The sequence below is a fragment of the Calonectris borealis genome, chromosome W (genome assembly GCF_964195595.1).
Source record: "Calonectris borealis chromosome W, bCalBor7.hap1.2, whole genome shotgun sequence".
Lineage (NCBI taxonomy): Eukaryota > Metazoa > Chordata > Aves > Procellariiformes > Procellariidae > Calonectris > Calonectris borealis.
Window position 1 is genome coordinate 22,706,111 of NC_134351.1, and position 25,110 is coordinate 22,731,220.

The 25,110-nt window shown below is 44.2% G+C and overlaps 1 protein-coding gene across 1 annotated transcript in view; it reads right to left on the reverse strand.

Moving 5' to 3' along the window:
- Window positions 1–19,560: 19,560 nt before the first annotated feature.
- Window positions 19,561–25,110, reverse strand: part of LOC142075014 (WD repeat-containing protein 70-like) — a 314,944-nt gene continuing 309,394 nt past the window's right edge. Inside the window, 1 exon segment of the mRNA XM_075136005.1 lies at window positions 19,561–19,645. Within this exon segment, the coding sequence (XP_074992106.1) occupies window positions 19,561–19,645 (85 nt within the window).

The following is a 25,110-nucleotide window of genomic DNA, read 5'->3' on the forward strand; positions in this document are numbered from 1 at the left end:
CGTGCTGGCTGGGCCTGATCCCCTGGTTGTCCCGGACATGGCTCGTGAGCGCCCTCAAAACGAACCGCTCCATAACCTTCCCCGGCACCGAGGTCAGGCTGACCGGCCTGTAGTTCCCCGGATCCTCCTTCCGGCCCTTCTTGTAGATGGGCATCACATTGGCAAGCCTCCAGTCATCCGGGACCTCCCCTGTTAACCAGGACTGCTGGTAAATGATGGAGAGTGGCTCGGCAAGCTCCTCCGCCAGCTCCCTCAGTACCCTCGGGTGGATCCCATCCGGCCCCATAGACTTGTGAGCGTCCAGGAGGCATAGCAGGTCATTAACTTCTTCCTCTTGGATTATGGGGGTTTTATCCTGCTCGCCGTCCCTGTCTTCCAGCTCAGGGGGCTGAGTACCCTGAGGATAACTGCTCTGACTATTAAAGACTGAGGCAAAGAAGGCGTTGAGTACCTCAGCCTTCTCCTCGTCCTTGGTGGCAACATTCCCCCCCGCATCCAATAGAGGATGGAGATTCTCCTTGGCTCTCCTTTTGTCATTAATATACTTGTAAAAGCATTTTTTGTTGTCTCTCACGACAGTGGCCAGGTTGAGTTCTAGCTGGGCTTTTGCCTTTCTAATTTCCTCTCTGCACGACCTAACGAGATCCCTGTACTCTTCTTGAGTTGCCTGCCCCTTCTTCCAAAGGTGGTAAACTCTCCTTTTTTTCCTGAGTCCCAGCCAGAGCTCCCCATTCAGCCAGGCCGGTCGTCTTCCCCGCCCGTTCTTCTTGCGGCACATGGGGACAGCCCGCTCCTGCACCTTTAAGACTTCCTTCTTGAAGAACGTCCAGCCTTCCTGGACCCCTTTGCCCTTCAGGACTGTCTCCCAAGTGACTCTCTCGACCAGTGTCCTGAGCAGGCCAAAGTCCGCCCTCCGGAAGTCCATGGTAGCGGTTTTGCTGGCCCCCCTCCTTACTTCACCAAGAATCGAGAATTCTATCATCACATGGTCGCTAAGCCCAAGCCGGCCTCTGACCACCACATCTCCCACCAGTCCTTCTCTGTTTGTGAACAGCAGGTCAAGCAAGGCATCTCCCCTGGTGGGCTCGCTTACCAGCTGCGTCAGGAAGTTATCTTCCACACACTCCAGGAACCTCCTCGACTGTTTCCTCTCTGCCGTGTTGTATTTCCAGCAGACGTCCGGAAAGTTGAAGTCCCCCACGAGAACAAGGGCTAGCGACTGTGGGACTTCTGCCAGCCTCTTGTAGAATATTTCGTCTGCCTCCTCGTCCTGGCTAGGTGGTCTATAACAGACTCCCAGCAGGATATCTGCCTTGTTGGCCTTCCCCCTCATCCTTACCCACGAGCACTCGACCTCATCATCCCAATCGTTGAGCTCTAGACAATCGAAGCACTCCCTAACATACAGGGCTACCCCACCGCCTCTCCTTCCTCGCCTGTCCCTTCTGAAGAGCTTATAGCCATCCACTGCAGCACTCCAATCGTGAGACTCATCCCACCATGTTTCCGTGATGGCGACTAAGTCATAGCTACCCTGCTGCACAATGGCTTCCAGCTCCTCCTGTTTGCCACCCATGCTGCATGCATTGGTGTAGATGCACTTGAGCTGGGCTACCGATTTCTCCCCCGACATTGGCGTGCCGCCCCTAGGCTCTTCTCTAGTGAGCCTGGTTTTATCCCCTTCCCCCTTCGAATCTAGTTTAAAGCCCTCTCGATGAGCCCCGCCAACTCATAAGCGAGAATCCTTTTCCCCCTGTGAGACAGCTGAACTCCATCCGTGGCCAGCAGGCCCGGTGCCGTGTAAACCTCCCCGTGGTCAAAGCAGCCAAAATTCTGCCAATGGTACCAACCCCTGAGCCACGTGTTGATCCGATGAGTTTTCCTGTTCCCTTCAGTATTCCTCCCTGCCACTGAAGGGATCGAGAAAAACACTACCTGTGCTCCTGATCCTTCCACCAGTCACCCCAGTGCCCTGAAGTCCCTTTTGATCCCTTCGGGACTTCTCTCTGCAACCTCCTCACTGCCAGCCTGTATAACCAATAGCGGGTTTTAATCGGAGGGCTGTACCAGACCGGGGAGCTTCCTAGTAATGTCCTTAACCCGGGCCCCAGGGAGGCAGCAGACTTCCCTGTGGGATGGGTCTGGCCGGCAAATTGGGCCCTCTGTCCCCCTCAGAAGGGAATCACCTATGACAGTTACCCTCCTTTTTTTCTTAGCAGAGGCAGTCGTAATGCGTGGGGCTGACAGATAGTACAGAAGGATAAATCCAACTAGGATAGAATGGCTGCACTACAACTTGTGCAGTTTATGTATGTGGGCCGAAGAAGCATGCTTACATACAATGCCACAAAAAAAAGAAGAATACTATTACAGAAAAAGTCTCCATAACAATACAGTTAAAATTGTTATACACATAATTCCTAGTAAATGCACCTTCTCACTCATCTGCCATCCCTCTGGGTCATAAGCTGATGGCTAGAGTCTGAGGGGCTGTTGTGGTTTAACCCGGCAGGCAGCCAAACACCACACAGACACTCGCTCACTCCCCCTGCCCCCACAGTGGGATGGGGGAGAGAATCGAAAAAAAAAGTAAAATTCATGGATTGAGATAAAGACAGTTTAATAGAATAGAAAAGGAAGGGATAATAATAATAATAATAATGATGATGATGATGATGGTAGAATATACAAAATGAGTGATGCACAATGCAATTGCTCACCACCCGCTGACTGATAACCAAGTAGTGATCGCTACTTCCTGGACCATGCCCCCTATTTATATACTGAGCATGACATCATATGGTATGGAATACCCTATTGGCCAGTTGGGTTAGCTGTCCTGGCTATGCTCCCTCCCAGCTTCTTGTGCACCTGGCAGAGCATGGGAAGCTGAAAAGTCCTTGACTAGCAGGGTACTTAGCAACAACTGAAAACATCAGCGTGTTATCAACATTCTTCTCGTACTAAATCCAAAACACAGCACCAGGAAGAAAATTAACTCTATCCCAGCCGAAACCAGGACAGGGGCGATGGGGGAGATGGGGCGTTGTGGCAAGTTTCTAGCAGCCCTAGCTCTTTTCCAGGAGATTGATGTTGATGGTGGGGGTTTCTTCCTCCTCACTCTCGAATCTGCGTGGGATTTTTTTTATGCATTTTGCAAGACATACTAACCCCTTGGTCTTTCTTTGCTGTTCTGCAATTCCATGTTATGGTCAGATTTACTATATATGGCCTGCTTTTTATTTGTTAGATACTTGATTTTTTTCCTCTTTGCTATTCCTAAAACCACCTTATCCAGCTCCCAAAGTTCCATTCTTTGAATGACCAGTAATTACCACTGGTGAGTTCCTTTTAGCCCCATGGCTGCTGGTATAGTCCTGTGTCCACCCCTTCAAAGTCTTTGCTGTCACCCCATGCCTGTACTCCTCTATGCTGCATTTTAATTCTAGGGTCATAAATAGTTCATTCAACACAGAATAACCATATGCAATTACTACCTACCAGTTACAAATCCATGTATAATAACACAAGTTTCCCCATCATTGTACAAATCTAAGCAAAACCTTAAACAAATGAAGCAGCAGTCACATGGTGGTTAAACAACTGTTGTTGCAGCTAAGGAAGCTCAGAGAAAGCTCCAGGCAGCCCATAACAGGTCCAAACCCAGGCAAGTCCTGAGGCCTCTTAGCTTAATATAAAACCCTTGGCATGTTACTAGCAATGGCAACAACGTATTAAAGGGCATCCTAGGCTGCACAACAGATTCACAGAATCAAGCTAAGTAACACAGGAAAGGGATGGACCAGAAACGCAGGTTTCACGGTCAGGTGCACACTCTGCAGTAATCAAGAAGAAACAACAAGAGACAATTTCCAGTCTAGGAACAACAGTGCCCCTGAGGATGTGAGAAACAGAGATACTGGGTGGTCAGTGGCATGCAAAGAATAGAAGTGCAAATAGTGCCTGAAGACAGACTTCCAGAGAATATCTCTAACAATCTCCAAGTTCCTCAGCATTTGAGCACTATGGAAACCTGCACACTAAGTGTCACCTAACACCTGCAAGCTAAGTGTCATGTACACATCTATGTTCTTAAATCATGCAGTCCCAGTGATCTTGACAAGCATTAGTAATGGGCTAGAAAAATGCCAAAAAATGATGATTTTAAATAAAATATTCTTGAGGCCACTGGAAAAGCAGATGGTGAACAGGAAAGCTGTGGAACAAGAAGCATTGCTGCTTCCATCATGCTTGGAGTTTCAGAAAGTCAATGTGTGGGCAACACAATCACCACAAGCAAGGCAACCACAGATCTCATCTCACAGCTTTTGGCAGGTGTGAATATAGTAATTCAATCTTAGTGTAAATCAGACCAGATGTACACCTATAGGTCTGCGCCTAGCCCTACTGCTATTTCACAGATTATACAAGATTATAGCAGATGACATTTTTTATTATAAAAGAAGAATTAAAGGAAATGAGAATTCAGGATCAAAACAACTAACTGGGACAGGATGGCAATATGTTAAGAACGTGGAGTATTGAAATGCTTAACACAAGGAGGTCTTGAGGTCTCCCACATCAAACACTGTTAATGTCAGAAGGATTCCTGCTGGACACGAAGAGACAGAGCCATTAAAGAAATCCTGAAACCAAAGGACAGAGGGTCCAATAAGCCAGACAGACCCTCCTCTTAGGGAAGTCTGCTGCCTCCCTGGGGCCTGGGTTAAGAACATTGTCCTGGTTTTGGCTGTGATAGAGTTAATTCTCTTTCTAGTAGCTGGTGTGGCACTGTGTTTTGGGTTTGGTATGAGAGGAATGTTGATGGCACATTGATGCTTTGGTTGTTGCTAAGTAGTGCTTATACCAAGTCAAGGACTTTTCAGCTTCCCATGCTCTGCCGGGTACATGAGAAGCTGGGAGGGAGCATAGCCAGGACAGCTAACCCAACTGGCCAACGGGGTCTTCCATACCATATGATGTCATGCTCAGCATATAAACTAGGAAGCGTGGTCCGGGAAGGGGGATCGCAGCTCAGGGGGACTGGCTGGGCATCGCTTGACAGGTGGTGAGCAATTGTATCATGCATCACCTGCTTTGTATATTCTATTATTGTTGTTGTTGTTATTACTATTATTACTGTTTGTCGTGGTTTAACCCCAGCCGGCCACTGAGCACCACGCAGCTGCTCGCTCACCCCCCCGCCGGGTGGGATGAGGGAGAGAATCAGAAGGGTAAAAGGGAGAAAACTCGTGGGTTGAGATAAAGACAGTTTAATAGGGAAAGCAAAAGCCGCGCACGCAAGCAAAGCAAAACAAGGCATTCACTCACTACTCCCATCGGCAGGCAGGTGTTCAGCCATCTCCAGGAAAGCAGGGCTCCATCACGCGTAATGGTTACTTGGGAAGACAAACGCCATCACTCCGAACGCCCCCCCTCCTTCTTCTTCACCCAGCCTTATATGCTGAGCATGACGTCATATGGTATGGAATAGCCCTTTGGCCAGCTGGGCCAGCCACCCTGGCCACGCTCCCTCCCAGCCCCCTACACATCTGGCAGGGCATGGGAAGATGAAAAGTCCTTGACTAGCGTAAACACTACCTAGCAACAACCAAAACATCAGTGTGTCATCAACATTATTCTCATACTACATCCAAAACACAGCACTATACCAGCTAATAGGAAGAAAATCAACTCTATCCCAGCCAAAACCAGGACAGTATCCACCCCTTATTCCATACCATTTACATCATGCTCAGGTCCCACACTATCCAATACATTCTCATTACCCACCATCCCCCTTCCCATCCTTTGATATAATACACAGATATCATTCCCTTAGTCTATGGACCACCCCTGTGAAATGTCCATAAAATATCCATAAATGTCCACAAAATGTCCACTGCGTTCATTTAGTCCATGACTTTGGGTTCCATCTGTTATGGTGGTCACTCAGGTCAGCAGAGGTGGTGTGTTGCATGGAGTTACTGGGCACCAAAGCCGGCTCAGGTCGGGTCACTGCTGCACTTGCGCTGCTTCTTGTAAAGCTTGTCCTCCATTGGTTCAGGTGGTTCTTGCTATAGTAATTCCTATAACATGCAACTCAAATCATGGGTTACAACATATTAAAGGTACATCCATTACAATCTCCACCCCTGGTCCCTTTGGACCAGACCATAGGGTTTAACATTGCAATGAACTCCTCCCCTTGCCCCTGCTCCGTCTTGGCCTTATCCACAGACTGCAGTCCCTTAGGGTTGTACCTGCTCCAAGTGGAGCCTTACCTATGAGCCACAGTCTCTCCAGGGGTATACCTGCTGCGGCATAGACTTATCCACAGCCACGGTCACTTTGAGGTCCACCGGCTCCAGTGTGGCCTTACCTACAGCCACAGTCCCTTCAGAAGTAAACCTGCTCCAACATGGCCTTACCCATGGCTGCAGTCCCTCCAGGGGTGTACCTCCCCTGTCATGGGCTTATCCACAGCCACACGCTTTGAGGTGCTCCAGCATGACCTCATGCACAGCCACTGATGCTTCAAGGTGTACCTGCTGCAGCATGGACTTATCCACAGCCACAGATGCTTCGAGGTGTACCTTCTCCAGCGTGGACTTATCCTTAGGCCACAATACCTTCAGAGGTATACCTGCTGCGGCACGGACATAATCACTGCCACAGACGCTTCGAGATGTACCTGCTTGGGCATGGGCTTATCCACAGTCACAGACACCTCGGGGTGTCCTGCTCCCATGTGGACTCATCCACAGGTCACAGTCCCTTCGACTCAAGTTCACACTGGAGTTCCAGCCTGTCCAGCACAGCAGCACAGAAACAGCAGCAGTGCCCTGGCCGTCTGCCAGCCCAGGCGCATCCCCATTGCTGTTATCAGAATGTTCCCAGGCACAGCACAGTAAGACGATAAGCAGTGCAGCAGTACAGCAAGCAGCGAGAGCAAAAAAGCAGCCACTAACGAGCACTAGACTCTAGTATACAGTAAGGCAAGCAAGCCCCATGGCAAGCACAGGAGCCTGCCAATTAATAGCTAAACAGCAATAACAGCTATAAATTCAATCTAGCACATTCCAATCAAACCTGTCGTTATCTCGAACCCTTCGAGCCCCACGTTGGGCGCCAAAAAGGACTGTCGTGGTTTAACCCCAGCCGGCCACTGAGCACCACGCAGCTGCTCGCTCACCCCCCCGCCGGGTGGGATGAGGGAGAGAATCAGAAGGGTAAAAGTGAGAAAACTCGTGGGTTGAGATAAAGACAGTTTAATAGGGAAAGCAAAAGCCGCGCACGCAAGCAAAGCAAAACAAGGCATTCACTCACTACTCCCATCGGCAGGCAGGTGTTCAGCCATTGCCAGGAAAGCAGGGCTCCATCACGCGTAACGGTTACTTGGGAAGACAAACGCCATCACTCCGAACGCCCCCCCTCCTTCTTCTTCACCCAGCCTTATATGCTGAGCATGACGTCATATGGTATGGAATAGCCCTTTGGCCAGCTGGGCCAGCCACCCTGGCCACGCTCCCTCCCAGCCCCCTACACATCTGGCAGGGCATGGGAAGATGAAAAGTCCTTGACTAGCGTAAACACTACCTAGCAACAACCAAAACATCAGTGTGTCATCAACATTATTCTCATACTACATCCAAAACACAGCACTATACCAGCTAATAGGAAGAAAATCAACTCCATCCCAGCCAAAACCAGGACACTGTTCTACTTTGTTTAATTTCCATTATTAAACTCTTCTTATCTCAACCCACGAGTTTTTCTCACTTTTATCCTCCCAATTCTCTCCCCCCATCCCACTGGAGGTGGGGGGAGTGAGCGAGCGGCTGTGTGGTGTTTAGTTGCTGGCTAGGGTTAAAACAAACATTTCCATTGTAATCTTGCTCATTTTGAGCAAGCTGGTCAGTTGGCAATAATATTCTAATACCCACATTTGCACCTGCAGAAGATGACGCTTTTAAGTGATTCCTCATATATGCTTGAGGTGATTTATATGAATTCTGTGCGCTGAAGTCCATATATTTACTTAGAACTATGCACCTTCCAGAATAACGTAATTAAGTAATAGAAATTCAATTCAGGTAGAGTTTTCAGTTTCCTGTAGTGACCCCTGAACAAGAATGCTTGTCTGTAGACAACAAATTGAATTAGAAGGTTTACTGGAAGAGGTAGATGACCTGCCCCATTAAGCCAGTTGACATTTTATTGTAATCTCTGACTGAAGGGGCTATTAATGGAATTCTGCTTTCATTTTGGGTTTTTCTTACTTAATCCTTTGTGGTACATTATATGTTCTTCCTACAGGAAGATTATGCTACTAGGATTTCTTTGTATGAAACAAAGACAGCTGGCATTTGCCATCATTTAATTTTAATGTGGTCTCCTCAGCCAAACCTTAATTTAAGATGCATTTTTCTCACATAGAAACGCTGGATTCTGTATCTGAGAGTCACCTAAATAAAACTCCATTTGTGAGCAGCACTCCCCAGTGGGACTGCCAAGATTTGGTCTCTTCTTCATTATCTTCTCTATCAATATTCTTTGACATAATTAACTGGCATCTTAATCTGGCAAGTACTCTATGCTACTGAACTCCAACATGTTTTGATTTGATATAGTGTAATAGACAGTTGTAATACTCCTTTCCTAGCACATTACATATAAACAGCAATTCACTTGAACTAAGCTGGGAGTCTGAGAAAGAGATAGACTGGTGGAACCATGCTCTGCCCTCCCTGAGACAGAAACAGGAACAGCCACCAGAAAAAACCCAAGATCAAGGGGATCCTGTATCCTCCCCCTGCCAGGCAGAAGGCAGTAGCTTAAAGGAAAGGAGTGAATGGAGGCAAGTCCACGCTCGGGGTGGCAGGCGAACCCCCTCCTTGCCCACCTTGCCTTCCCACGTGCCTCTGTACAACAGGTATGAGGCTCTGGATGTGGAAGGCCAGTCAATGGATGATGTGGATGATGGTCCATCTACACCAGAGGTGTCGCCAAGGTCAGAAAGGCCTACCCCCTGTATCTTGACCACTTCGACAAGGAAGAAAAGATGGGTTATAGTTGTAGACGACTCCTTTCTGAGGGGAACAGAGGGTCCAGTATGCCGGACAGACCCTCCTCTTAGGGAAGTCTGCTGCCTCCCTGGGGCCCGGGTTAAGGACATCACTAGGAAACTTCCTAGCCTGGTACGGCCCTCGGACTATTACCCATTACTGCTCTTCCATGTGGGTGGCGATGAAGGCGCAACGCGTAGTCCAAGGGCAACTAGCGGGACTCATTGGCAGAGCTTTAAACTAGACTTGAAGGGGGAGGGGGATAATATCAGGCTTGCCTGTGACAAACTGTGGGATGACACGCCAAGGTTAGAGGGATGGGGTGCTAGCGAGGGCCCTCAGCCTGTCGCTCTGAGACATGCTGGGTATACTGGAGCACACTTGAAGTCTTACAGACATGAGCCAGGGGCTCCTGAGGTAATAGGAGCCAACAGGGAAACGTTGATGACATGGCTGACAGCCCAGCTGAAGTGCCTCTACACCAATGCACGCAGCATGGGCAACAAACAGGAGGAGTTGGAAGCCACCGTGCTGCTAGAAAGCTACGACCTAGTTGCCATTACTGAAACTTGGTGGGACGAATCCCATGACTGGAGCGCTGCTATCGATAACTACAGGCTGTTCAGAAGGGACAGGCGAGGAAGGAGGGGCGGAGGGGTTGCCCTCTACGTCAAGAAATGGATAGATTGTGAAGAGCTGTCTCTGAAGAATAGCCACAATCAGGTTGAAAGCTTATGGGTAAGAATTAAAGACCGAGGCAACAAAGGGAACCTTGTGGTTGGTGTTTACTACAGGCCGCCCAATCAAGGGGAGCCTATTGACAAAGCCTTCTTACTCCAACTACAGGAGGCATTGTGCTCGCAGGCTCTCGTCCTGCTGGGGGACTTCAACCACCCCAACATCTGCTGGAAAAGTAGCACGGCGAGCTGTAGGCAATCCAGAACACTCCTGGAATGCATTGAGGATAACTTCTTAAGCCAGGTAATAGACAGCCCTACCAGAGGGGATGCGATACTGGACCTGATGGTCACCAACACAAGTGAGCTAATTGGTGACGTCAAGATTGGAGGCAGCCTGGGCTGCAGTGATCATGCACTGGTGGAGTTCGCAGTCCTGAGGGATATGGGACAGCCGAAGAGTAAAGTCAGGACCCTGAATTTTAGGAAAGCAATCTTCCAGCTGTTCAAGGAGTTAGTCAATAGGACCCCCTGGGAAACTGCCCTCAGGGACAAGGGAGCAGAACAGAGCTGGCAGATCTTTAAGGATGCTTTCCATAGAGCGCAAGAGCTCTCGATCCCCAGGTGTAAGAAATCAGGAAAGGACGGCAAGAGACCGGCATGGAGAAGTCGAGACCAGCTGGTCAAACTAAAGGGCAAGAAGGAAATGCACAGGCAGTGGAAGCAGGGAGACGTACCCTGGGAAGAGTATAGGGACGCTGCCCGGTTGTGTAGGGATGGGGTCAGGAAGGCCAAGGCATGGCTGGAGCTGAACTTGGCAAGGGACGCAAAGAATAATAAGAAGGGCTTCTACAGGTATGTCAGCCAGAAAAGGAAGGTCAAAGAAAGTCTACCCCCCCGATGAACACGACTGGCAAACTGGTAACAACGGACGAGGGGAAGGCTGAGGTACTCAACAACTTTTTTGCCTCAGTCTTCACTGGCAATCTCTCTTCCCACACCTCTCGAGTGGATGGACCGCAAGGCAGGGACTGGGGGAGCAAAGTCCCTCCCACTGTAAGAGAAGATCAGGTTCGAGACCACCCGAGGAACCTGAACATACATAAGTCTATGGGACCCAACGAGATGCATCCCAGAGTCCTGAGGGAATTGGCTGATGTAGTTGCCAAGCCACTCTCCATGATATTTGAATAGTCATGGCAGTCAGGTGAAGTCCCCGGTGACTGGAAAAAGGGAAACATTGCACCCATTTTAAAAATGGGTAGAAAGGAGGACCCTGGGAACTACCGACCTGTCAGCCTCACCTCTGTGCCTGGGAAGATCATGGAACAGATCCTCCTGGAAGCTATGCTAAGGCACATGGAGGACAGGGAGGTGATTTGAGACAGCCGGCATGGCTTCACCAAGGGCAAGTCCTGCCTGACCAACCTAGTGGCCTTCTATGATGGAGTGACTACATCAGTGGACATGGGAAGAGCTACAGATGTCATCTATCTGGACCTCTGTAAGGCCTTTGACACGGTCCCCCACAACATCCTTCTCTCTAAACTGGAGAGATATGGATTTGATGGGTGGACTGTCCGGTGGATGAGGAATTGGTTGGATGGTCGCATCCAGAGGGTAGTGGTCAACGGCTCAATGTCCAGATGGAGATCGGTGACGAGTGGTGTCCCTCAGGGGTCTGTATTGGGACCAGTACTGTTTAATATCTTCATCAATGACATAGACAGTGGGATCGAGTGCACCCTCAGCAAGTTTGCAGATGACACCAAGCTGAGTGGTGCGGTTGAAACGCCTGAGGGACAGGGATGCCATCCAGAGGGACCTGGACAAGCTCGAGAAGTGGGCCCGTGTGAACCTCATGAGGTTCAACAAGGCCAAGTGCAGGGTCCTGCACCTGGGTTGGGGCAACCCCTGGTATCAATACAGGCTGGGGGATGAAGGGATTGAGAGCAGCCCTGCCGAGAAGGACTTGGGGGTACTGGTGGACGAAAAGCTGGACATGAGCCAGCAATGTGCGCTGGCAGCCCAGAAGGCCAACCGTATCCTGGGCTGCATCAAAAGAAGCGTGGCCAGCAGGTCAAGGGAGGTGATTCTGCCCCTCTACTCTGCTCTGGTGAGACCCCACCTGGAGTACTGCATCCAGCTCTGGAGCCCTCAGCACAAGAAAGACATGGACCTGTTGGAGCGGGTCCAGAGGAGGGCCACGAAAATGATCAGAGGTCTGGAACGCCTCTCCTATGAGGAAAGGCTGGGAGAGTTGGGGTTGTTCAGCCTGGAGAAGAGAAGGCTTCGGGGAGACCTTATTGCAGCCTTCCAGTACTTAAAGGGGGCTCATAAGAAAGATGGGGACAGACTTTTTAGCAGGGCCTGTAACGATAGGACAAGGGATAATGGTTTTAAACTAAAAGAGGGCAGATTCAGCCTAGATATAAGGAAGAAATTTTTTACGATGAGGGTGGTGAAACACTGGAACAGGTTGCCCAGAGAGGTGGTAGATGCCCCATCCCTGGAAACATTCAAGGTGAGGTTGGACGGGGCTCTGAGCAACCTGATCTAGTTGAAGATGTCCCTGCCCACGGCAGGAGGGTTGGACTAGATGACCTTTAAAGGTCCCTTCCAACCCAAACTATTCTATGATTCTATGATTCTATGATTCTAAGCCTGTAAAACATGGCTAAATAATAGGATACAGATTGCCTTTAGATTTCATGTTGATCTACAACATATTACTTTTGATTTATGTAACTCCATAATGTGTTTGGAGCTTTCTCTGTCAGACCCACCCAGATACCTAAAAGACACATATAGAGAAATAAAGGCACGTGATTGCGGTTGGCACAGTACCAGGCTAGGTTAAGCACGGTATTTCTTCTTTCCCTTTTGCTGCTGTTAGACAATGTACTGCATGACAAAAATCAGAGTCCTTATCTAAAAGGCAGAGTATTAAAAACCTTCAGTAAATAAACTGATTGTATTACCCCTTTATCCTATATGGAGGGATGTTTGACTTACTCTTTTTTTTCTTTTTTTTTTAACTGGCGGCATCAGTCTTTGTAAAGCAAATCTGTGTCTGTCCATTATTTGCTCCTTTTTTTTTTTTTAACTGTAGGCTCTGTCTCTCTTCAAAGCAATAAAAAATGAGTTAATCTTGCAACAACATTTCTTGGAATGTCATGGATTGTTCTTGTGAATTTGACATGTCAGTTGACTGACCCAAACCATTCTATGATTCTATGAATCCAGCAATTTCTAGGATAGCCAACTATTTTTCAAAAAATTTCTGAGTATTAACTAGAAGCTTATAAACCCTTAAGAAAATTAACAAGGTATAAAACATTTCCTTCCCATACATATGGGAAACCTTATGGAACTGCCACTAACCACCAATTCCAATAGTGGCTTAGCTGAATGAACAGAGAATACATTCATTACATCTGCTGACAACTGGAAGCTGTAAAAAGCTGCAGGCACTTTAGGGTCAAGAGAAAATTCAAAATAATCTGAACAAAATGGAGATACATTTAGAGAAAATGCAGTGAAATTCAGTACAAATGAGAAAATCCGATACTTAAGAATAATACATAACCACTAGACAGTGAATTGACTGGGAAGCAGCTCTGCAGTGGAGGTTCTGGAGTTTGGGGAGGATTAGAAGCTGAACACGAATCAATAATGCCAAACTGTAGAGAAAAAAAGTGACTGTAATGAGACATGCAAACATTTTTCCTGTTTACTCAGTAGTGCTAAAAAAGTAGCTTCGTATGAAACCAAATACATTGTGGATAGTACACTTCAAGAAATGTGGACAATCCGAACAAGGCAGGGAAAAGCAAATAAATGATGATATGTCAGAAAACATAAACCATAAAGGAAAAATTCTCCTAGAGAAGCTGGCGGCTCACGGCCTAGACAGGTACACTCTTCGCTGGGTAAAAAACTGGCTGGACGGCCGAGCCCAGAGAGTTGTGGTGAACAGAGTTAAATCCAGTTGGCGGCCGGTCACGAGCGGTGTTCCCCAGGGCTCAGTACCGGGGCCGGTCCTGTTCAATATCTTTATCAACGATCTGGACGAGGGGATCGAGTGCTCCCTCAGTAAGTTTCCAGACGACACCAAGTTGGGCAGGAGTGTTGATCTGCTGGAGGGTAGGAAGGCTCTGCAGAGGGACCTGGACAGGCTGGATCGATGGGCCAAGGCCAACTGTATGAGGTTCAACAAGGCCAAGTGACGGGTCCTGCACTTGGGCCACAACAACCCCATGCAACGCTACAGGCTTGGGGAAGAGTGGCTGGAAAGCTGCCCAGAGGTAAAAGGACCTGGGGGTGCTGATTGACAGCCAGCTGAACATGAGCCGGCAGTGTGCTCAGGTGACCAAGGCAGCCAACGGCATCCTGGCCTGTATTAGAAATAGTGTGGCCAGCAGGAGCAGGGAGGTGATCATGCCCCTGTACTCGGCACTGGTGAGGCCGCACCTCGAATACTGTGTTCAGTTTTGGGCCCCTCACTACAAGAAGGACATGGAGGTGCTGGAGCGTGTCCAGAGAAGGGCAACGAAGCTGGTGAAGGGCCTGGAGCACAAGTCTTATGAGGAGCGGCTGAAGGAACTGGGACTGTTTAGCCTGGAGAAGAGGAGGCTGAGGGGATACCTCATCGTGCTCTACAACTACCTGAAAGGAGGTTGTAGCGAGGTGGGTGTTGGTCTCTTTTGCCAAGTACCTAGCGATAGGACGAGAGGAAATGGCCTCAAGTTGCGCCAAGGGAGGTTTAGATTGGACATTAGGAGAAATTTCTTTACTGAAAGAGTGGTGAGGCCTTGGAACAGGCTGCCCAGGGAAGTGGTAGAGTCACCGACCCTGGAAGTATTTAAAAGACGTGTAGATGAGGCGCTTAGGGACATGGTATAGTGGGCATGGTGTGTTGGGTTGACGGTTGAACACGATGATCTTAGAGGTCTTTTCCAACCTTAATGATTCTATGATTCTATGTTTCTATGATTCTATGAAAACTGAAAAAAATAAGAGGAGACAGGAGAAGATTATAAGCTTCAAATATAATAAAAAGCTGTTGCAAGGGGGAAGGTCATAAACTGACTTCCGTGGCTGCTGGGAACAGGATAGGAAATAGTGGGCTTAAATTGTTGCAAGAATGTTTTTCTTAGAGATTATGAAAATTTTTCTACTGCTAAGAAGAATGAAGCATTGGAAGATTGTTTAGGGAGATTGTGGAGTGTCTACCATGGGAGCGTTTAAAGAGCTGATCCAATAAACATGCCAGACCTGGTTCAGGTATAACTGTAACTTGAGTCAAGGATGAACTACATAACTTCTCAAGGACCCATCCAATTTATCTACTGCAGGTATTTATCTGTTGCGTGATACAACAAGGAAAAAGGCCAGAGCCTGCAGAAGTACTTCTTTGAAAAAGTAAGAAAAATCTTAAGTACTAGCCCTGATGTACAACAGTCCTGCAGAAACAATGTGATAGCTAAGGTAAAAAAAGACGACTTATTGGCTATGTTTTCTGAATCAGCCTTCTTTTGATTCTTTTGAGTCATCTCTCAGAGTACAAGATGAACATACTCTCTGATCATCAGCCATTAGAAAATATCATAAACTATTGCCTAGGCATTCAAGCAACACATAGGTTATGGAGATTCCAACAAGCTGATCTGAGTATAAGACACTGCTACCAAAGTGGGAGACTGTCAGCATGCTCCAATACCTTTGCACGTAGGATGGGAAGCTTTAACAATGAAAGCAAATTTCAGCCAGGATGATATGCTACAGACAGAGAAATATCTTGCGTTTCAGAGCTGTCCAGACTGCATGAAGCAATTAGATGCTGGAGTCCCAGAGAACGGATGAAGTGCATGTTGTATACAAAATTATGTTTAAATAGAATTAGCCAAAAATCCTAGCAGATTTAAAAACTGATGTAATAAGATGAGTCTATGCTTCAACGCCAGGCAAGCATAAGGACATCTCTGCTGGCCAGCTATCCAACTCTTCATTTACATGTATGCATGAAACAGTGCAACAGATGAGAAGAGTTCAGGGATCAACAACAGAGGACAGAACCTTACAAAATCCTAGCCTACCCGTGGTAAAAAGTCAGAACAAGTCTGCTGATTTTTAATGAGGGTAACTGTGGGGCTTTCAGTAAGTTCCCATTGCTGAGAGGCAGGCTAGGAGGACATACAGGCATTTAACATGACCAGGAAATAGATGAGGGATTTTGTAATACTACTGTGACTAACAGGCCACATCAAAATTCAAATGATTCAGTATTAAAGGAGGATGTGAGCTACAGATGTCTCAAGTTGGACACCCCCAAAGGCGTCAGAGGTCAAAGAAACTAATGGATAAAGATCTAACCAAGAGGATGGCACTTCTGCTCAGCAATGCCACTCATTGCAAAACACTCCTCAGGGTCCAGTAGAGATTGAACTGATAGGATAAAGATTCATGGTTTCTCTTCCCATAAGACATATTATTCTATAGCCCAACAGAGAAAAGGCAGGCGTGACAAAGAACACCAAAATAGGCATGTAATTATAAGCAAGGAGCCAATGACTGGAGGTCTCTGAGCACAAATTCACAGTTCTTGCTAACAGTCACAAAAAACAGAGGCAAAAGTATCACCTTCAGTAAATTACAGGTCACAGGAAGTATCTGTGCAGAGATGAACTTAAGCAAGGAAAAGTGCCAGGACTCAAAGACAGCCTTAGCAATCTTCTTGCCTGTTGCAGAAGACTTAAAAAATAGGATATATAAGCAACACAAAGGACTACGGAGTCAAAATAAGACCACTATACCAACAGCAGCAACACAAACAAGGAATGGGAAACTGGGCTGACCACTAGCTGGTGGGCTGCAATGATCTGGCAGGAAAGGTCTTGGCCCTATGGACAGGCATGTAGTACTGAACAGCTGGCCTTAACAAGTCATTAGCACAAAGGACAAAAGAGCATAAATTGCTGTAAAGAAACATCTAGAAGCTGCACAGAACATGGAGAGAAAAATCCAGGTTTGGAGAAAGCACCACGGAAGCCATTTTGCATGCCAAAATGCTAGTGATGTTTGTGGCGTCTCTGTAAATAAGTCTTCTAAGTAAGCAAAGAAACAAAAAAAGCCCACCTTGTTTCAGAAATATGGAAACAAAAGCTCATCTAGACTCTGGCCACATTAACACTAAATACAGACATATGGAGGACCAAGATCACAATTTGGCAATGACTAAAACCTAGGTCCTTCATGAAGTTTAAAAGAAAATTAGGTTCATTAAAAAGTAATACAAGTATAGTTTCTAATATTCCAGTTTGCATGTAGAGTTGCATCTTTCATACCAAATATTTAATCATGTTAGTATTTCTAATGTTAATATTCTTCCCTGGACAATTCAAAGGGGTGAGTCAGAGTTTGCTGTCCCAAGTGTGGTCAAGCAGACTGTTCATATCTCCTTCCTGACCAGATTAACTCTTACCATTGAGCTGTTCAAGATTAAAAACTGCTTTTAAAAACGCGTTAAGATTTGCCTTGTTGGTGAATGTGCCTGAAAATCCAGTGTAAGGACTATGGCAAGCAAACCAAGCCAAGATTTAAAGTATAAGTACAATTTAAGTTAGTTTTAAATCTTTTTAATACATATCTGCACAGGCACTATTTTAAATTATACGCTGCTAAAACAGTCATTCAAGACAATTGGGAAATTAATCACTGTAAGAAAAAATGACAAACTTAGAGAAATTCTAACAGAACTTTTGCAGGGTTCACTTGCAGAACTCATTCTTCTAAGAATTAGGAAACAAGATCTAGCTGATATGAATAAATAATATAAAAGGAGAAGCTCCACTTCAAGCTTAGAGAACAGCTACAGCATTTTTTCTCATCTGCCTTTCCCTGCAACTCTGCTCCCTAAGCCACACTGCCTCAGTGAACAACTAACAATAGAAATGATAAACTGTTAATATTCAGCTTAAAAACAAGGACATATTAACCCTTTAAAAATGTTATTCAAGATTTTATAGAAATTTATTTGAAAATACTTTATTTTGTAGTGCATTATTTGGATGAAAAAAAGATGAAAAATAGCTTTAAATGAAACAATGCCATTTAATGTTTATTTGCTGAGGGGAACATTGCACAGGAAGGTCTTTAGCAGGTCCTGTTAACAACTGCTGCTCTTCATCTAGTACTTCTTTTTCTCCTCCATTTACTGTCCCCCTAGGTATTAAGTCCTTCATTCTACATATTACAGCTGTAATTGTAAACTAAGCATTGATTTGCTATTCTACATAAGTATGTACTAAAACATTTTTTACAAGGGACAAAGACAGGTCGTGGATTATTTAGTGAGGTTTCACTCTTATCAAAAGGCTACACTGAGGGAAAGCAGTGGAAATATTTTGTCATGGGAATGTTATGCCAATGCTCATTACACCTTTTGAAGTCGGGCTTACTTTTCCCTAAAGTATAAATATGATAATTGAAAAAGAAAGCTAAGCTTGGAAAAGGAAATCATACAATGAAATTGTGATGCAGAACAATGCTTAAAAAAAATCTAAGCTCTGCTGAGTATCAGGACCACATGCTTGAGGTTAGGAAGGTCATTAAGTGCTTTGCTAAAAATAGCCTTAAAATATGGCTTCAGAATCTATTCATAATTAAGAAAGCTTGATTGTTTATGATGTCTACTGCTCTCTACTCTTAGTGGAAATGCAGAGTGCTGCCTATATTGTATACTATTATAATCAAAATACTTATCATATTGTATATTATTATAATCACAATATAAATGCCTAAAACTAACCTAGGCTCCTTTCTCCTTCCCTAAAGGACATTAGTTTTAAGTCTGTCCTTCACTTTATGACATTCAGAATTGTAATTCTGTGTTAAACACTGAAAACTTTCAATATTTAAAAAAACACCTTATAAAGGATAGTATCAGTCTTCAGAGATTTTGAGGCAGGATATACATAATTCAGGCATACAACAAAGTCAGTATATACAAAGACCTGGTAATAAATACACATCTCTGCTCTATCCTAACACTAATCGATAGAAACTAATAGGGATAGGAAGCCTGAACAAAATTCTGCATCAACTAGGCAATAAATATGTTGTTTTTATTATACCAAAATATATAATTGTCCATTCTGATTTCACATTGTTGAAAAATAAAAGCAGTATAAAATACTACTGCGAGTTACTACACATACTTAAAAGGAACATCACATAAGGATAGACACTAGAAAATATGTTTTCTAAAATTCACACACAAGTGTGAACTAAACTGGAACTTGTATGAACACACAAGTGAACTAAACTGAATTATTCCACATTAATTAATCTAAATAAAAGTGTAAACTTCATTACACTTGTAACAAAGGGGATAATTTGTTAGATCTTACTAGAAAAATTAAAAAGAAGTCTGAGAAACTGTATTATTTTATTTATATACTTAAAATCATTGAACACCATCATGATACAGCATTTGTAATGTTGGCAGTAATAAAAAACATTTGGCAATATACTGAATTCACTAGAGTTCTATTTATAAAGAAATACTTTTCACTTAAATCATAAAGTTAAATAACTGACATAGGGAGGAGTTCTTTGCACAATATAATTCATTCCTTATTACAAAATTCAGATGTGGGATTACAATCCGTTGTAATACAACAATCCCTTTTTACACTGCAGCAAGTTTTATGAAGTAATTTATGCTTTCAAATTTTGATCCACTACCCAAAATGAAGAAATAAATGCTGCATTTTGTTTAAAATGCTCTAAAATTATTCTTTAAACCAAATTTTTCAAATTTTACATTTTTTCCACTCTGGCTTGTCCGTTTCATCATATTCTGGTTCCACTTCTGCAAAATCTAGTTTTGGCTGCATTCTAGAAAATATTAAAATGATTAAAATAATGGTTAGACTACAATTCCTTATCAGAAACTGTATTAGACATGCACTAGACACAAATGACATCCTTTCTATACTTAAAAAAAGAGCATCCTAGACTTGCCTGGTTTTCATTTTCAGCATAAACCTACCAACTAACCTTCTAAGAACTGAAGAAATTTACAGCTCTCAGGCAAAGAACAAGCATAACAAAAATGCATCTTTTGCAAGTATCATTTCCTCATCAGCTCGCAATCATTATCTGTGTATTCCATGAATAAAATTAAGATAGAAGAGAGGAACAAATCAATTTAACATAATGCTAGAAAAATGGAGCCACGGGTCTTCTCATTCCATGATTTTAAAAAAGAAACCTCCATTTTGATACACTGTAGTATGACAGCAGCCAGTAAGTGAAAACAGAACAGCTAAGCCAGGTTTCTGGCTTAGCCTATGCATGAAAAAAACAGCTTCTCCTCCGGAGACTTTATCCAGCACTACCATAACATAAAAAAACTAATGATCTTCATATGAGAACAGAGTGTATCCTACAGTCAAGCTTGATGGTATCTATTCCTCCGCTGTTTACTTGTATTTTAAATAACACTGTCGTGGTTTAACCCCAGCCAGCAACTAAGCACCACACAGCCGCTCGCTCACTCCCCCCACAGTGGGATGGGGGAGAGAATCGGAAGGGTAAAAGTGAGAAAACTCGTGGGTTGAGATAAAGACAGTTTAATAGGGAAAGCAAAAGCTGCGCACGCAAGCAAAGCAAAACAAGGAATTCATTCACTACTTCCCATTGGCAGGCAGGTGTTCAGCCATCTCCAGGAAAGCAGGGCTCCATCACGCGTAACGGTTACTTGGGAAGACAAACGCCATCACTCCGAACGTCCCCCTTTCCTTCTTCTTCCCCCAGCTTTATATGCTGAGCACGACGTCATATGGTATGGAATATCCCTTTGATCAGTTGGGGTCAGCTGTCCCACCTGTGTCCCCTCCCACCTTCTTGTGCACCCCCAGCCTACTCGCTGGTGGGGTGGTGTGAGAGGCAGAAAAGGCCTTGACTCTGTGTGAGCACTGCTCAGCAATAATGAAAACATCCCTGTATTATCAACACTGTTTTCAGCACAAATCCAAAACATAGCCTCATACTAGCTTCTATGAAGAAAATTAACTCTATCCCAGCCAAAACTAGCACAAACACTTAAACTTTATAAAAATAATTATTGATTACTTTTTAAACAAACACAGTATCAAGTAGCATTTCAACAAACTGTTTGGACATTCAGTTCCCCTGTTTTACACTTTAATCACTGCATGGTCCCCCTTTCCAACCTAATTCTCAGCACAATCATTGCGGAGCTGAAACTACTAGATTTCTGATGCTGGCTGTGCTCGACTTCTCATTACAACAAAGACACGACAAAGTATAAAACACAGCCAAGGCAGTCATCATCTCATTAATGTATTAACTAATGTTTTTACAGCAGTCTAAGGATGTGAAGCACTATTATTATAACAACTGTTATTTGGCAGACTACAAAATGCATAAACCTTAACAAAATTGTGTCTGCCTTACTTAACACAATAGGCATAATTCAATGTTGCCGCTGACTTCGAAGAGTAATAGCAAGCCATCAGCTATTAAAGAGCAGGATTCTCCACTTGTTAAATATGTGGCACAAAATAGATTTAAAGTCACCAAAACTAGTCAAAGACAACTTCCTGTATATACAGGATCTTTCTATTGGCCTGCCTTCTCCTCCATCCTCCAAACTTGCCATGGCAGTAAGGAGTATACCAAGATGTTCCAGAGATGGTCCTACTGCAGGACTCTATTGGCACATGGTCCCTGGGTGCAGGCTGTACATCTCATTACACCTAAGCAGACCTTGAACCCAGATAAGGACCTACACTACTGGAAGTTAGATGAGTCATTCTGTTCTCCATGGAAAGCAGAACTGAGAGTAAAAAATTAATATTTTCTGAATTAAAAATGTCATCAGAAAATAGTTACATAAACTCTACTTAACCAATCACTGGAGGATTTAAAAAAAAAAAAAAAAAAATTTAAAAAATCAACATTTGATCTAAAACAGTCACCAGGGATGAAGGCTTTATTGGCTGAAATACTGGATTCTGTTAGCTGCTGAAGAGATGGAATTTATGGAATCTTCTTTTTTTCTTTTTTCCAAAACCTATTGATTGACGTTTATTCAGCCCATTTTAACAGTGTACCTTCCTTTTATCACAATACACAAAAGAAAGGTATCTAAATGCCATATAGGTTCACATCAGGTCAGTATTGAGATGTTTGTTAGTAAAGCACAACTATCAAGTGTAAACTTATAATTTCTGACCATGAAACCTGCAACTGTCATAATTTTAGTCAGTCAACCAGCCTGACTCTTCTTTGAATCTCAGGGGCTTCCCTCTCAAAATTAACAATTTCCAAAGAAGATTTAGCTTAAATATACCAATATGTGTCAACAAAATCACTGTTACAAAACATTCTGTTCAGTCCTGCTTCTTCAGCTAGAGATACTTGATACATGACTAACACTTCACACACTGGTACTGCCATTGAGAAAAAGATCAGTGAACACAGCACAGCTATAGGCTGTTGCTTCAAGTCATTCCCTTTTGCCTGTGACGAGCAGCAATGACAAAGACAGCAAAATAGGAGCAACATAACTGAACTGCAAGATATTTTCTAAGAACTCTGGTCTATCTTGATGGGGAGGGAAATTTCACCCTCACGTTCCCTATGGTACAGAAGAGAGCTACATCTGGGCCTGATTAGGCCCTCAGCTACAATGCTTAGTAATTCCTGCTGATCCTTCAGAGGGACATCTGAAGTCATTATAGTATCTCTGTACAACTGTGTTAAAACAAACAGCTCACAAAGAATGTAATTTTCAAACATTTACAACTGATGCCTCAAGTTCCTTTCCTGTAGTTCTTTACCTGAAATCTTCAATCTGTCCTTCCTTTCCTTTCACTCCACTGGAATGACTCTTGCCAAGGTCTCTAACAAGCTTTTTCCTGAAAAATCTCAAGGTCTTTTCTTTATCCTCATCCATTATGACTTTTCTGCTGCACTGATCACATCTTTGAGACTTTATTCACATTGGGCTTCTGTGATAAGTCATCTTCTGATTCAGCATGTACTTCTTATCATCCTTCACTATCCTTTCAGCAGCATCTGTTTATTCACCCATCCTTTTGCCACTTATGTATTTCCCCCTCCTTTTCTGGCTCAAATTATAGGAGAAACAGAAAGGTCAGGCTAATGATAACAAGCTTGAAAATAATTTCAAGTGATAAATAATGCAAATGACTATTTGGCTTCAAGAATAAATTAGGCACCTTTAACTCCAACAAAAAGGAAATATTTTTACATACAATGTATAAACTAACAGCAAAAGTCATGCTACAGGTATTTCTTATAAGAATTATTAAAGTGAAAATACAATTAAAAAAGCATGAAATCAGTTATCTGATTTAGAATGACCTAATCACTATGAATCAGGACCAGACGAATTCTAACCCAGTCATCACAATCACAGAGTTATGAAAACTCTGATCAACCAAAAAATGAGCATTTCTTAGTCTTCTCAGTCTAAAATTTTTTTATAACCATCACTGAAGAAAATTAAGTAACTATGGTTTCCTTAGACATTTTCTTAAGAAGGAAAATGAAAAACTGTAAGTGAATAACCATCCGTTAGACAATGCAAAAACAAAAGCCTTGTCAAACGAGATATATAAAGTGGATACTTTTATACCATATTTAAGTGAAAAGTTGCTACAAGAAATGTGGAAAAACTGATAGCAGAGAAATAAAGTAGTAAAAAGAATAAACACAATTAAAAAAAATGAAATGTACTGGTTGTATGTTTTCTAGGTCTCAAAACACTATGTAATTTTAAGCATGTATCAGAATATCACCTTTCCTAACTCTACAGTATATCTTATGCTATAGCTAAAGGAGCCAGTTTCCCTAGGTTTGTATACTGCTTGTTATTATGAACTCCTGATTTTAACAGGGCCACTGGGGACACTATTGCAATCCAATATTATGTGATAATTTACATCGATTACTTGTACTTTGCATATATTATTAAACATGCATCTGTAAGAACATCTGAAAGATACTTTATATACAAGGTAAACATACATGCCCTGCAAAGTCAGATATAGGATATATAATTAACACAGCTCTATTTTATGAGTGTGTGCAGGCAAGCAGCTAATGAAACCTATGACTGCCATTGGTCTGCAACTGTTAATATAGACCTCCATTTCTGAAAATTAAGAACATAACATGATTATAAAGAAAGTTTTTGTATTTCAGTGCCTTAGCCTGTATTATTATTATTAATATTATTTAGAATCATAGAATCATAGAATCGTTTCGGTTAGAAAAGACCTTTAAGATCATCAAGTCCAACCGTTAACCTAACACTGCCAAGTCCACCACTAAACCATGTCCCTAAGCACCACATCTACACGTCTTAAATACTTCCAGGGATGATGACTCAACCACTTCCCTGGGCAGCCTGTTCCAGGACCTGACAACCCTTTCGGTGATGAAATTTTTCCTAATATCCAATCTAAACCTCCCCTGGAAAAACTTGAGGCCATTTCCTCTTGTCCTGTCGCTTGTTACGTGGGAGAAGAGACCGACACCCACCTCGCTACAACCTCCTTTCAGGTAGTTGTAGAGAGCGATAAGGTCTCCCCTCAGCCTCCTCTTCTCCAGACTAAACAACCCCAGTTCCCTCAGCCGCTCCTCATAAGACTTGTGCTCCAGACCCTTCACCAGCTTCATTGCCCTTCTTTGGATGAGCTCCAGCACCTCCATGTCCTTCTTGTAGTGAGGGGCCCAAAACGGAACACAGTATTCGAGGTGCAGCCTCACCAGTACCGAGTACAAAGGGACAATCACTTCCCTAGTCCTGCTGGCCACACTATTTCTGATATAGGCCAGGATGCTATTGGCCTTCTTGGCCACCTGGGCATACTGCCAGCTCATATTCAGCCGGCTGTTGACCAACACCCCCAGGTCCTTTTCCTCCAGGCAGCTTTCCAGCCACTCTTCCCCAAGCCTATAGCATTGCATGGGATTGTTGTGACCCAAGTGCAGGACCCAACACTTAGCCTTGTTGAATCTCATACAGTTGGCCTCAGCCCATCAATCCAGCCTGTCCAGGTCCCTCTGCAGAGCCTTCCTACCCTCGAGCAGGTCAACACTCCCGCCCAACTTGGTGTCATCTGCAAACTTACTGAGGGAGCACTCGATCCCCTCATCCAGATCATTGATAAATATATTGAACAAGACTGGCCCCAAAACTGAGCCCTGGGGAACACCGCTCATGACCGGCCGCCAACTGGATTTAACTCCATTCACCACAACACTTTGGGCCCGGCCGTCCAGCCAGTTTTTTACCCAGCGAA